Here is a 13910-nt window from a genome sequence, read left to right as displayed (position 1 = left end):
TCACTGTGGTCAGTATGAACCACCAAGATGGAGGGTCAATGTGGATGATCAGTGTAGGCCATCAAGATGGAGGGTCAATGTGGATGAGCAGTGTAGGCCATCAAGATGGAGGGTCAGTGTGGATGAGCAGCAAAGACCATCAAGATGGAGGACCACTGTGGTCAGTATGAACCACCAAGATGGAGGGTCAATGTGGATGATCAGTGTAGGCCATCAAGATGGAGGGTCAATGTGGATGAGCAGTGTAGACCATCAAGATGGAGGGTCAGTGTGGATGAGCAGCAAAGACCATCAAGATGGAGGATCACTGTGGTCAGTATGAACCACCAAGATGGAAGGTCAGTGTGGGTGGTCAGTGTAGACCATCCAGATAAGTGATCAGAGAGATGGTTAGTACAGATGGTCATGGTGGACTGTCAGATGGGTAGTCAGTGAGGGGTCAGCTTGCACCACCAGCACCCACAGTTGCTAGACGGTCCCTGGACGCCCAGTGTGGTTCTCAGTGCCAGGATATCAGGGACAAAGAAGTCTCTTACCAGGGGTCCAGGAGGGCCCATCTGTCCAGGTGGTCCCAGGAGGCCTGGTTCACCCTAGGATGAAGCCAAACATGGGGAGGCTGCCCTCGGCCAGAACTCAGTGTGAATGCCCTGGCCTCCACACACACCCCCGACCCCCACCCCCAGCCAGGGTCAGTTGCTCCAAATTGTGGTGAGAAACTATAAGGGAGGAGCTGACCCCACCCCACCCCATCCCTATTCCCACCCAACTCACCACAGGGCCGGGGATCCCTCGAAGACCCTCAGGCCCCGCACGTCCAGGGGGCCCTCGAGCCCCCACTGGGCCTGTCATCCCTGGGGGACCATCAGGACCTGGCTCCCCCTAACAGAACAGGGCAAGGGAAGAGCAGAAAGAGTCAGAGGGAAACTTCCTCCTGAGCTCCTGAGGGAGGGGGAGGGAACTGGGACTCCTGCGTTGATGGCCCAGCTGTTGGCCAAGCATCAGCACAGGGACCCTTCCCTGGGTGGGGAGTACTCACCTTGGCCCCTTTCTCCCCTTCTCTGCCTTCTCGACCCATGCGGCCTGAAGGACCCTGAGGACAGAAAGAGGATGTGGGGGAGGGGAGCTTTAGGGGTAAAGGGAGCCTGTTGGGGTGACAGGGGTCTGTGGGGGTTTAGGGAGACCTGGGGAGTGAAGGGAGGCCAGTGGAGATGGGTGGGGCAAGGATGGACCCAGGAGAGCCAGGAGGTGGGTCTCACTCACCCTCTTGCCAGGAGGCCCAGGGGGGCCAGGTTCCCCAGAAGCCCCAGGTGGACCCTAGGAATACAGAACAGCACCAGGTAGTATTAGCTCATGTTGGTGGAGCATGACTATGTTTCAGGATGCCTCTGACCCAGACAGCCTCCCCCATACACCACGCCAACAGCAGCCATCTCCCACCTCCTCAATGAAGTAGCTCATGTTCCAGGGGAAGCCCCAGAGAGGCAAGGCAAGGGCATCTACAGGGGTCCCAGGCATCTCATCCACCTACTTCTCTGTCCCCCCAGTTCACCCCAGTTCACCCAACCCAACCCCCTCTACCAGCACCACATCCTCTGCTCCGCCACTCACCGGTCCCCCAACATCACCAGGGTCTCCCTTCTCTCCCGGGGAGCCATCGATACCCTGTGGGGTGGGCAGGGGTTGTGGAGGCACTTAAGGATTTGGGGGTGAAATGTGGGGAAATATGAGGGTTATTTGTTCCACAGACCTTGCCCAAATCTATGGAGGGTGGAGATATGGGGACAGAAACGAGACTATGTCGGGGATTATGGGGGAGTAGGGCTCATACCCACCGAAACTCCAGGGTCTCCGGGAGGTCCTAGATCTCCTGGGAGCCCAGTGGGACCCTGGAAGACAGAACAAGGACTAAGCACCTCTCTGAATTATCGGGCATTCATTCATTTATTTGCCACATGAACTGTCCCCAGGCACATCCTGGGCTGCTGAGGATATGCTTGTGAACAAAACACAAAGTCCCCGCCCTGATAGGGTGAACTTTCTAGAGTCTAAGGTGTACAGGTGCTGAGCTAAACCCATGACACACATCACCTCACTCCATCCTCCAGGCGCCTCCCAGCTCAGGACTCACAGGTAGGACAGACCCTCCGGAAAGGGGTCAGATCCAACTTGAGGTTTTGTAGACCCTGAAGGTCCTCACTGCCCTCCCACCCCACCCCAAGCCCCATCATGATGGTGGGAGGGTCTCAGCCTCCACCCTAAGGCCAAATCCCACATCAGCCCCAACTCTGGGCATCGATCTCAGCAGTTCCAACGCTTCCAGAATGATTCCATGTGGAAGCAAGTTGCACCCATACAGTGACCTATAACCATCATTCGTCAGTATTCAGCCACGTGCTGGGTTGCCTGGGGAACCAGCACACTGGAGGAGGAACCCCTCGATAGAAGCTGGGGAGCAGGTTCAAAAGGACACAAGTGCCCCTCCCTGATCTCTCCCTCCACTTCTCCCGGGACTCACCACGCTCCCTTTGGCTCCATCCTCTCCAGGGGGACCTTTCTTGCCTGGGGGTCCAGCAGCCCCAGATGGGCCTGAGTCCCCCTTTTCACCAATTTCTCCCTTGGGCCCCTTTGCAGAAACAGTCAGAGATCAGAATAGCCGGGACTCTTCAGAAGTCAAGGGTTAGCTTCCCTGGACTCAGGAATCGGAGTGGTCTGGGACTTTCCTGGGGTCAGGGGTCAGTAGAGCCTAGACTGTCCAAGGGTCAGATGTCGAAGACATCTAGGGTTTATTGGAGTCAGGGGCCGGGATGGTCCAGTTGCTCAGAGATCATAACCAAGGCTGGTCTAGCCCACATGCCATGCTGGAGTGAATTAGGAAAGGGGATCCCTCCGGGAAGTTCATCCCCCACTCCGGGTTCATGGTTTGGACCCAAGCCCCCACCTGCACCCTGTAGGTGTACAACCTGAAGAACTCTCCGTAGCAGCCCTATCTGAGACCTTCCGGGGCTTGGGGATACCTATAGGTCTGACTCAGGCCTGCCCAGATTTCGTGAAGTTGGCCCTAGATGCCCAGAGGTCAGGGATTCCCTGAGACGTGTGCAGGGGTATAGAACACAGTCACTCACAGGGATGCCTGGGGCTCCTGGGGGTCCTGGATCTCCAGCCTCCCCTGGCTCACCCTGCAGGAGGCAAAGTCAGGGTTGGGAGAGCTCTGATTATGAAGGACAGGGAGGAGCTCCCCAGAACAGCCATCCCCAAGCCAGACTGGCTGTGCCTCCCCCACCCTAGGCAGCCCCCTACCCCCTTTCTCTCACCTTCTCGCCCACAGCGCCTGGCTGACCAACTCCCCCAGGCAGCCCTGGAGGGCCCTGGAGAGACAGCAAGCAGTAGAAGTGGGACTGTGGGATCCCAACAACCCCTTTTGGGGAAATGGAGGTCCCCACCTCTCAGACATCCTGCCCCACCACCCCCCAGCAAGTCTTCACCTCTGATCCACTGGGGCCATGGGGACCCCTAGGCCCTGGAGCTCCATGGGGACCCTGTGGGACAGTCAGAATAGCATCCAGTGACCTCATGACTCCCCAAAGGCACCACTAGCCACAAACACCATCCTTAATGCTGGTGACCAGCATCACCTTAAAATGACAATGTGCCCTGTGATACCGCCCCTCCAAAATTAATGTAATGGCCACCAGTCACCCATCCTCTCCTCCCTCCCACCTTCCCCAGGTTGTCCATACCATGGACCCCACATCTCCAACCTCCCCTTTCTCTCCAGGAGGGCCTGGCAGCCCCTGTGGGAAAAAGAAGAAAGATTGGAGCACAGAGTGCAGGGAAAGAGGCCACACCCCCAAACTCAGACACCCACCTGCAGGCCGGGAGGGCCAATCACCCCCATGAAGCCTCTCACTCCATCATCTCCTTTCTGCCCAAAGAGGCCTGGTGGTCCCCGGCGTCCCTGAGCCCCATCTGCGCCCTGGGAGAAGGACAGAAGCAGGGTACAGGTGGGGTCTGAGTGAAGAGTTGGAGATAGGCTCTGGGTCAAAGTCAGGACCAAGGTTACAATTACAGTCAGGGTTGAGCTTAAGTTTGGAAAGGGTCAGGGTTGGACTTGGCATTGGGGGTGCAGGTTAAGGGTCAGATTTTGGGAATTAAGTCAAGAGCTGAGTCAAAGTTTTCACATGGGCATTGGGTAGTGAGTGGGCATTGGGTGGTGAGTTGAGGTCAAGGTCATGATATGGCTGAGATGGAATTTAGGGTTGGGTTTGAGATTGGGGCTGAGGTCAGATTCAAAGTTTGAGTTCAGGTTTGGGGTCAGCATTGGAGGGTGGGTCAGATTTGGGGTTAGGGGTAGGATGGGGTCAAGGTTCAGATTTAAAGATAAAGTTTGAGTTGGGGTTGAGGTTAAGGTCATGGATAGGGTTAAGACTGGGACTGTGAAGGCCTTCAGGATTCAGGTTGAGATTGGGATTGAGTCAGATTCTGGGGTGAGTTCCTACTGGATGTCAGCATGGAGGGGTAGATTAGGGCTAGGGTTGAGTTTGGGTCTGGGTCATGGTGGAGGACACTGTCCATTCCCACCTGGGATCCAGGAGATGGTCACAAAGCCAGGAGCACTCACCGGGGAGCCTGGGTGTCCCACAGGACCCCGTACTCCTGTTGGTCCAGGTGGGCCCTGGAGGAGGGGACACAGCCAAAAAAAATCTCAAGTTCAGGATTAGGAGAAACCTCAAGATAACAATCACTCCCTCCCACTCCACCCACCAGGAAGCAACAGCTGCTTCCCCCACAGCCCTGTCTTCCTAGCCATCAACTGATGGGATTAGACACGGACATCATCCTGAGCTTGGCTCATCAGGACTTTTCCCCAGAAGTCCCTCTAGGGACTGAGCTGGCTCACAGACAGACAGTAGGCACTGTGGCTGAAGTCCTGGGGGAAGCTGGAATGTGATGCCTCAGAGCCTCCCAGAGTCACAAACAGAGAGAACGATGCCACCAAGAAAAGGGAGAGGAGGAGGTAACCACCTCAGCTCCCTCCCCATTCTCTCAGGATCCCAGCTACCCACCCCATCCTCCCCATCCCTCTGCCTTCCCCCAGGACCACCTCCTTCCCTGGGGCCCCACACTCACCGCATCCCCTTTGTCACCTTTGCTCCCTTTGTTACCAGGGGCACCCACTTCCCCCTGCAGGGGAAAGAGCATGATGGAGGACCAACTTGGACTCTCCGTACCCTAAGCCCCTGAGTCCTGCCCTCTCTGTGAACACTTACCTTGTCCCCATCCTCGCCAGAAGGACCAACAGCTCCAGGGGGTCCAGGAAGCCCCAGGGGGCCTGGGATCCCATCTTTGCCTGTGGGGCCAGGGGGGCCACGCTCGCCCTGATGGGAGAGTGGAAGGGGGTATGTCAGGGGTCAGGGCAGAGGGAAGGTCCTGGTATGTGGAGTCCTGAGGATGCTTGAGGAATGTAGAGGGCAGGCACTCACCGGGGACCCCTTCTCGCCTGCAGGGCCAACAGGGCCTTGGCCTCCACTTTGGCCAGGAAGCCCAATGCCTCCTGCCGGGCCCAGTGGACCCCGCTCCCCCGGGGAGCCCTGAAAACAGGAGTAAAGGGTCAGGAAAAATAGCAAAAGTAGTTCTCACTGATAGAGGCCTTTCAAGTTGCCTGGCATTGAGTCAGGTCAATACTGCTGTCTTGGCCACTCTGTGCCCTTCCCCACAGCAGCCAGAGGTGTCGACACCTGAGTCAGGGCACACACATCCCCCTGCTCACCACCCTCCACAGCTTCCAGCTCGCTCACGAAATGGGAAATCCTCCTGGTGGCCCCCAGGCCTTGCACAACCTGCCCCATTACCTCCTGCCCTCTCTGCCTCCTATTGACCTTCTCGCTCCCTTCCTTCCAGCCACACAGGTCCCACCGTTTCCTCCAGCATGCTGCTCACACTCCAGCCCCAGGGCCTTTGCACATGCTAGTCCCACTGCCTGGAATGCTCTTCCCCTATATACCCACATGGCTCCTCCCTCACCTCCCTCAAGTCTCAGCTCCAATATCACCTTCTCAGGAGGCCTTCCTTGAGCAGCTCATTTCAGCGGCTCTCTCCCTACTCCCCCTTCTCTGTGCTATTCATGCCACTGATTCCTTATCTCCCCAACTAGAAATAAGCTCCAGGAGAAAGGAGGTCTTTAATCTGTTGATGTCTGGCATGCAGGTAAGTAAGTGTGGGATGGATCATCTCACGGATGGGGCCATGTCACAGGTGAGAAAACTGAGGTCATGGGTGTGAGCCAGGCCTGTTTGACACCCAGGATAGGGGACTTAATCATGGCAATGTCTAGCTCCCCAGATGCCCCAAGGCACCGCCACCCTGTCCCCCACCCAGCAAATGGGCTTATACTTACATTGGCTCCAACAGGGCCCGGGGGGCCTTTGTCACCCTTTAAACCAATAGGTCCCTGAGGGAGGAGATGATTCAGTCAAGAGACGCCCACGGGTGTGCCCAGGTCCTGTCTTCCTTCTGGGGGCTCACAGTTCCCCTCTTCTTCCTGGGCGCTGAAGGTCAGGGGTCTATCTCCTCCAGGTCCCGCCTGCTGTCATTCCTTTATTTTCATGGTTGTCCCCACCCAGGATGCCACCACCATGTCCCTCCCCAGAGCACCCTTCTCCTTTTCTGCTTCAGAGTCCAGCCAGATACATTTGCGGGGGCAGGGGGGGAGGGCAAAGGATACTCACTGGATCCCCAGGGGCTCCTTGGGGGCCAGGAAAGCCCCTGGGACCAGGTGGTCCTTCCTTCCCAAGGGGTCCGGGTGGCCCCAGGTCCCCCTGCAGGAGGGCAGAGGAGGAAGGTCAGGCTCCAGAGAAGGGGTGTTTCCTCCTAGTCTGTGAATCTGGGGGTGATTCTGAGCCTTGGAGTGGCATGGGGCCATTGGGGAACCTTTGGGGCCACTTAACTTGAGATTTTCCAGGGGGCAGCGTCTCACCTTGACACCCTCTCTGCCTTCCAGGCCTGGAAGACCTTGTTCACCAGGAGGTCCAGGAGGGCCTGGGGGGCCCCTCTCCCCCAGAGGTCCTGCTTCTCCTGTCTTCCCCTGAAGAGGAAGGAAGAAAAGCTTATTTTGAATGGAGGTGGCCCAGCGTGGGGGAGGGGGCTGTCGGAGATGTGCTTCCCCCCAAATAACTCCCAACTGGTGCAGAACTGGGAAGACCTGTGGGGTCCATTCTGACCTGAGGACCCACGACACCAGCCGGTCCAGGTGGGCCTGTCTGACCTTGGAAGCCCTGGGGAGAAAAATTAAAAGGGGTGTCCCATGGGAGGAAGAACTAGAGAGCCTAACGTGTCAGGGTTCAGAAGTCCAGAGGCTACTCACCAATTCTCCTCTCTGACCAGGGTGCCCAGGACGCCCATCTTTCCCCTGGGGGCCCTGGGAACAAGGTGCGACAGAGATAAGCCATGACTAAGCAGTCTTCCCACCCCTGGCTTCCCTCCAGGCCACCCCCAATCACGGTGCACTCACTTACAGGGGGACCCTTTGGCCCAGGAAATCCAGGAGGGCCTTGCAGACCTGGGAGGCCCTGAAATGGAACCAGAAACCACGGCCTCATCCCTCCTGCCTGGCCGTCTGAGCCCCGCATTAGGACAAGCATACTGAACACTTTGTGCACACCGGGCATGGAGCCAGACACGTGACACACACTCAGTCATTTCCTGTGTCCCCACAGCCCTTTGCAGTGGGGACTGTGTTTATTACCATTTCATAGAGGGAGAAAACAAGGCCCAGAGAGGCTGAGTGACTTCCCCAAAGTCACACAGCAGGCAAGTGGCAGAGCTGGAACTTAAACTCACAGCTCCCAACTTTAGAGGTTGTTCCTTCCACCGTGTCATAATGCCTCCCTCCCTCCTGGGTTTGTCTCCCATCCAGAAATACCCACACTCACCTTTTCTCCAGGGAACCCAGCGGCCCCATCCTGGCCCACATCGCCCTAGGACACAGTGCATAAGATTCAGGCTGCAGGACAAACCCAACCGGGAGGGCTTCCGGAGGACATTGGGGAGCCTGGGTGAGGGGGCCCCACGTGGGGGCCTGATCACCCGCCAGCCCCTACCTTGGGGCCTGGTTGCCCGGTGGCACCTGGTTGCCCCCTCTCTCCGCGGGAGCCCTGAGTAGAAAAGAAGCAAAGATTAGAAGCAAGAGGGTGGGAGAAGCTAGGAGATGAGCCCCAGTCCTCTGGGCCCCCTCCCTCTGTGATCCCTTCTTGCCCTCCCAGGGACACCAACATAACCCTAACCCTCTCCCTGCCTACCTGCATAACCTCCCACCCCACCCCACCCCCACCCTCGCCTCTCCTCCTGCAGCCCCTCCCTCCAGCCCCGCCCCCGCCCCCGCCCCCAGGCCCGACAGAATGGGGGAGCCATCTTCTTACTGGTGGTCCCCGCTCTCCTTCCAGGCCTGGCTGCCCCGCCTTCCCCTGGAAAATAAATCAGGTGAGGGGGAAGCAGAAGAAAGCTACGTTGCAAAGACCGGACACACACAAATGCATCCAGGCACAGACCCAGAAAGAGGTTTGCTGCACGTTTATTCACAAGCCTTTCTCTCTCTCTCTCTCTCTCTCTCTCACACACACACACACACACACACACCGTGCGAAGATCACAGACACCCAGTTACACCTGTGAATGCATCTACAGGGTCCAAACACAGGTGTGTCCGCCCAGAAGGACACCCACTTATCCCAGACGTCATGCAGCAGCACACGCCGGGTGACCCACAGCCTCGGATCGACACCTGGAGCTCCGCATGCAATCTGTTCCTTGCACATGTGCACACTCAACGTAAACACACGCACACACGGATTCACAGGAGGACATGGTCCTTATAAGCACAGCCGTACACACAGATTCTTGTGTGTAGACACTGCGTCCACAGACACAGTGGCCACACACCCACCATGCACGCGTCTGCACGCCATGTCCACAGACACACGGGCACCTGTGAGCATGTCCCCACCCTCACACACACACATTTATGTCTGCAGTCACACACGTGCGTGCAGGCCCATGTCCTTGCTGACCGCAGGCCCACAGGCTGCAGCCCCCAGACCCCATCTGATCCACACTGTGAGGCGTGTGCCCATTGGCACACGCAAGCATGTGGGCAGGGATGCCAGGTGGGGTCACCTACGTGGGCCCTGCACCGTGTATGGGGGTATGTGTACAAACAAGTGTTTCTAGGCTTACATGCAGCCACCCAGGGGCCTCCCCACTGTTCTGAAGAACCACACATGTCATTCCCCTCGCCAAGTCCTACCCTCTCCCCTGACCCCTGGATCACGACTCACCCGCTTCCCTTTTTCTCCTAATGGTCCCAGAGGCCCAGGAAAGCCAGTAGATCCCTGAGTTGAGAGAATCAGAGAGAAAAAGTTGTGGGTAAAAAAAGTGGGTGGTGAGTAAAGTTGACCCCTCACCCTTCAGCCACTCCATCCTTTCCAGAAGCTTCTTTGGTCCTTCCAGCCCCATCCTCCTCCAAGGCTTCCTCTTTCCCTATCCTCAGCCCTTGCTCATTCCACTCCTGCCACACTGGCCCATCCATGCTACTCAGGCACACTCATTCACTCCTGCCTCTGGGCCTTTGCACTGGCTCTTTCCTTTGCCTAAACTGCTCTTCTCTCAGGTCCCCACAGACGGAGCTATTCTTCATCCTTTGGGTCTCATTTAGATGTCAACTCCTTAGAGAAGTCTTCTGCCACCGCCCTGACCACCACAACCTCCAAGTCACTTGCCGTCTATCACATTGTCCTATTTTGTTTTCCCAAAATATTTATATTGAAACAACCTTGTTCAGGGCGCCTGGGTGGCTCAGTGGGTTAAGCCTCTGCCTTCAGCTCAGGTCATGATCTCAGGGTCCTGAGATTGAGCCCCGCATACGGTTCTCTGCTCAGCAGGGAGCTTGCTTCCCCCTCTCTCTCTGCCTGCTGCTGCTCTGCCTACTTGTGATCTCTCTCTCTGTGTCAAATAAATAAATAAAATCTTTAAAAAAAAAAAAAACAACCTCATTCACTTGCCTACTTACTCATTGTCTGGTTTTTCTGCTAGGATACGCTGCTCTGGTCTTATTCCCCTCAACCTGGTACATAGTCGGAGCTTACTTGATGTTTGTTAACTAACTGGCCGCAGCCCACACTGTCCTGCCCATCTTGGAGTCATCCTCCTTCCACCCAGGGGAGGACATCATAGGGTCTGCTATCTCCTCCCACCCCTCACCATGTTTTGAATCGCAGACCTATCACTAGACTAGCTGTGTGGCCCTGGACAAATGGCTTACTCTCTCTGAGCATCAGTTTCCTTACCTGTAGCCTGAGGATACCAATAATACCTCCCTCACAAGGTTTTGGTGAGGCTTAACTAGGATAACGTATAGAAAGTATTTTACATGGCGTGTGGCATTACAGTAAGTGTTTATGACACATTAGTTGTCATTCTTCAGGCTGATTATTACTGACTGCTATGGACCAAATATTTGTGTCCCCTCAAATTCATATGTCAAAGCCCTATGCTGAAGAATGGCATTTGGAGGTGGGACCTTTGGGAGGTAAGTAGGTGGTGACAGTGGAACCCTCTGTCTGGGGGATCCACTGAAGTGGATCAGTGTCTTTAAAAAATTTTTTTTTACTTATTTACTTGAGAAAGAGTGATCAGAAGACAGAGAGAGAGCGTGAACAGGGGGGAGGAGCAGAGGGAGACAGAGAACCAGACTCCCTGCTAAGCAGGGAGCCCAACATGGGCCTCGATCCCTGGACTCCGGGATCACAGCCTGAGCTAAAGGAGGACACTCAACCAACTGAGCCACCCAGGCACCCCAGGATCTGTCTTTATAAGAAAAGGAGACTCAGGGTGCCTGGGTGGCTCAGTGGGTTAAAGCCTCTGCCTTTGGCTCAGGTCACGATCCCGGGGTTCTGGGATTGAGCCCCACATTAGACTCTCTGCTCAGCGGGGAGCCTGCTTCCTCCTCTCTCTCTGCCTGCCTCTCTGCCTACTTGTGGTCTCTGTCTGTCAAATAAATAAAATCTTAAAAAAAAAAAAGAAAGAAAGAAAGAAAGAAAGAAAGAAAGAAAAGGAGACTAGATCTCTTTCTCTCTCTTTCCCTCCTTCCCTGTCCCCATCTCTCTCTCCCTCTCTTTCTCCCTCTGTCCCCCTCTCCCACCCCCACCCCACCATTCGAGGACACAGAGAGAAGACAGCTGTCTGCAAACCAGAGAGTCCTCACCAGAATCCAACCACGCTAGCACTCTGATCTCAGACTCCCAACATCCCAAACAGTGAGAAATAAATTTCTGTTGTCTAGGCCACGCTGTCTAAAGTATTTTTGTTATAACAGCTAAGACAACAACCTCAACTTAAACAACACATCATGCCTTCTGTCGTGTGCTGCTCGCTGTCCAAAACGCATGGACTGGTCTTGGCGAAGAGGCTTTGCTCTAACTCCCATGAACTCCTGCTCCAGTGGGTTGAGTTCTATTCTTAGGTATGGTGCCTTGAGTTTACTCCCCAGTCTGTTTATGTCAGTTGCCCTTGCTACTGGAGTCATGTGACTTAAGGAAAGTTTACAACAATTGATGGGATGCAGAAAGGAAAAGAAAGATGTCTACCAAATGTAAGTTAAATGGAAAAGACTCAATAAAAAGGGAAGTCACTAAAAAAAGTCACGTCAAATGAGGCATGCACAAGATGACTGCCAGATGGAGATGACAAAAGTGTGGAACTCTGGAAGGATTTGGCACTCGGATTTCTTCCCAAGTGTCCAAGTTTCTGTTCCACTTTATATAAACCCAAACTATAAATCTTCAGTGATGTAATGTGGGTGTGGCTTAGGCAGAAAAACCTGTCTAATCAGCAGCCTCATCCATTAAAAAATTGGCAGACAAATGTATCTTTTTATATAAGTGCATTTTATTGTAAGTTATAATTCAGTATTGTAAGATATGTATTTTTTTGTGATTCTCCTCCTACTGGCTTGGTTTGAACCAGCCTCAATCACACCAGATAAGAAGGATCCTATAGTTTTATTATCAAAATTATCAATGTCATTATAATCAAACTGATGAGATAAAAACTACTGGGATCTCCATTTTACAAAGAAGTAAGTATGCTCAAGAGACTTGCCCAAGGTCACTAGGCAGGTAAGGAGTGGGTATTTGAATCCAAGTCTGATACCAAAGCTCACATCTTTTGCTGTCTCTTAGTGACCCAAGGGGTGGGTAGCTCACTCGCCTAGACCACAATCTGGCCCTGAATATCTGAATGTTGCCATTGCCCACTCCCAACCCCTGAGCTTCTTACCTTAGGGCCTGGACGTCCCGGATAACCTGGGAGACCTGGCACCCCAAGCTTGCCCTGCAGAGAAGTTATGGGACAAAGGTCAGAAATTGCAACCTCAAGGTCAGAAAAGAAAGGACAGAATGGCTAGAGCATGGTGACAGGGGCAATAGGGTGAGATTCAGGGAAACATGAGTTCAAATCTTGGCTCCTGCCTGCTAAGAGCATGTCTCTGGGCAACACATTCTATTCTATTCTATTCTATTCTATTCTATTCTATTCTATTCTATTCCAAATCTTAGTTTCCTTGTCTGTTAAATGGGGATAAAAATGCCTGTTGCCTGTGGTGGTTATGGGGATAAAATCAGATACTGTGCATGAAATTGCTCTGTAACGCTGAGTTAAGAAATTAGAGATGGTAAGTGTGGTAGCAGCCTCCTGAGGTTGGAGATAAAAGAGCCAAGGGTAGAAGGCAGAAGGCCAGGGAGTATCTTGGCTGCAGGATGGGAAGCTGTGGAGTAGACTGGAGAGGGTGACCAAGGTCCATTCACCTTCTCCCCAGCTGAGCCTGGAGGACCCTCCTCGCCAGGCAGCCCCTCCTGCCCCTTTAGCCCTTCCGGACCATCCTCTCCCCGGGGTCCAGGGGGTCCGGGGAGCCCCTGGAATAGAAAGGAGGTATTAGACCCTGTGTTACTCCTGGTCCCTCCAGCCCCCTATCTTAGCCCCAGCATCCTCCCACCTGTCTTCCCCAAGTGCCCCAGAATCACTAGATCCCTCATCCGGAGGCATCTTACCCGATCTCCTTTAAGCCCCCCATCGCCCTTGAAGCCAGGGTAGCCATCTTCTCCCTGGGTGGGAGGAAGTGCAGAGGTCAGAGGTCAGGGCTTCAGGGAAGGGATACAACAAGAGCTCCATTATTAGGGCTCCCCCCTACCAAGAACCCTCTCCCTTCTCACCTTCTCTCCTTTCTCCCCCTGGAGGCCCCGGTTGCCAGAGGTACCCTGAAAAATAAAAAAGATCTCAAGTCCCTCCCCTGCTTAAGAAGGGCCCTCCAACTCAGTCCCCTGCCCCAAAACAAGTCAGGGCAGTCCCAAGGATACTGGACAAGAGTGGAAGGGGGCAGCCTTAGAGGAAATGACCTTTCTCCAAAGCCTGCTAGTGTGGTGTGCAAGAGACTGGCTCTCCACCCCTCTTCCCACTGGCAGCCTCCCAGGGTCATCTGTGTGGGGGTGTGCAGGGAAGGCCAAATTTCCGAGTAATTGATTCCAATCTCCCGGGGACACTGTGTCCACAGTTCCTTCTGGCAGGAGAAAGAGGATGAACATTCCAGGCCCCAGTCTCATTCTAAAGGCAAAGGAATGTTCCCCATTGTGCTGGCTACAATGCGACTCTGTGCCTGGCAACAAGGCGAGTCTGTGCTTAGCTACAGCAAGGCTGCTCTGTTCAAGCCCAGGTGCCCAAACCCTGGGCTTGGGTTGCAATGAAAATTGCACTTGGTTACAATGTGACTGAGCTCAGACACTATCATGAAATTGCACTTGGATACAACATAATTGTGTTTTGACAATAACATGATTGTCTCTAGCCACAGAGAGATACAATGTAAC

General features: G+C 54.4%; 1 protein-coding gene across 1 annotated transcript in view; it reads right to left on the bottom strand.

The window, feature by feature from the left end:
• The window catches only part of LOC111162468 (collagen type V alpha 3 chain), a 36947-nt gene that overhangs the window by 7364 nt on the left and 15673 nt on the right, over nt 1-13910 (bottom strand). Inside the window, 30 exon segments of the mRNA XM_022526905.1 lie at nt 537-590; nt 772-879; nt 1037-1090; nt 1261-1314; nt 1609-1662; nt 1833-1886; nt 2516-2623; nt 3123-3176; nt 3312-3365; nt 3483-3536; nt 3738-3791; nt 3866-3973; nt 4619-4672; nt 5128-5181; nt 5268-5375; nt 5481-5588; nt 6395-6448; nt 6726-6815; nt 6974-7081; nt 7218-7271; nt 7361-7414; nt 7512-7565; nt 7929-7973; nt 8097-8150; nt 8415-8459; nt 9330-9383; nt 12328-12381; nt 12855-12962; nt 13098-13151; nt 13260-13304. Of these exon segments, the coding sequence (XP_022382613.1) occupies nt 537-590; nt 772-879; nt 1037-1090; nt 1261-1314; nt 1609-1662; nt 1833-1886; nt 2516-2623; nt 3123-3176; nt 3312-3365; nt 3483-3536; nt 3738-3791; nt 3866-3973; nt 4619-4672; nt 5128-5181; nt 5268-5375; nt 5481-5588; nt 6395-6448; nt 6726-6815; nt 6974-7081; nt 7218-7271; nt 7361-7414; nt 7512-7565; nt 7929-7973; nt 8097-8150; nt 8415-8459; nt 9330-9383; nt 12328-12381; nt 12855-12962; nt 13098-13151; nt 13260-13304 (2007 nt within the window).

This window comes from Enhydra lutris, unplaced genomic scaffold, assembly GCF_002288905.1.
Source record: "Enhydra lutris kenyoni isolate GAN:26980312 unplaced genomic scaffold, ASM228890v2 scaffoldscaffold92, whole genome shotgun sequence".
In the NCBI taxonomy this organism is placed as follows: Eukaryota; Metazoa; Chordata; class Mammalia; order Carnivora; family Mustelidae; genus Enhydra; species Enhydra lutris.
The sequence above is the reverse complement of the archived record's forward strand: the minus strand, read 5'-3'. Positions and strand labels throughout refer to the sequence as shown.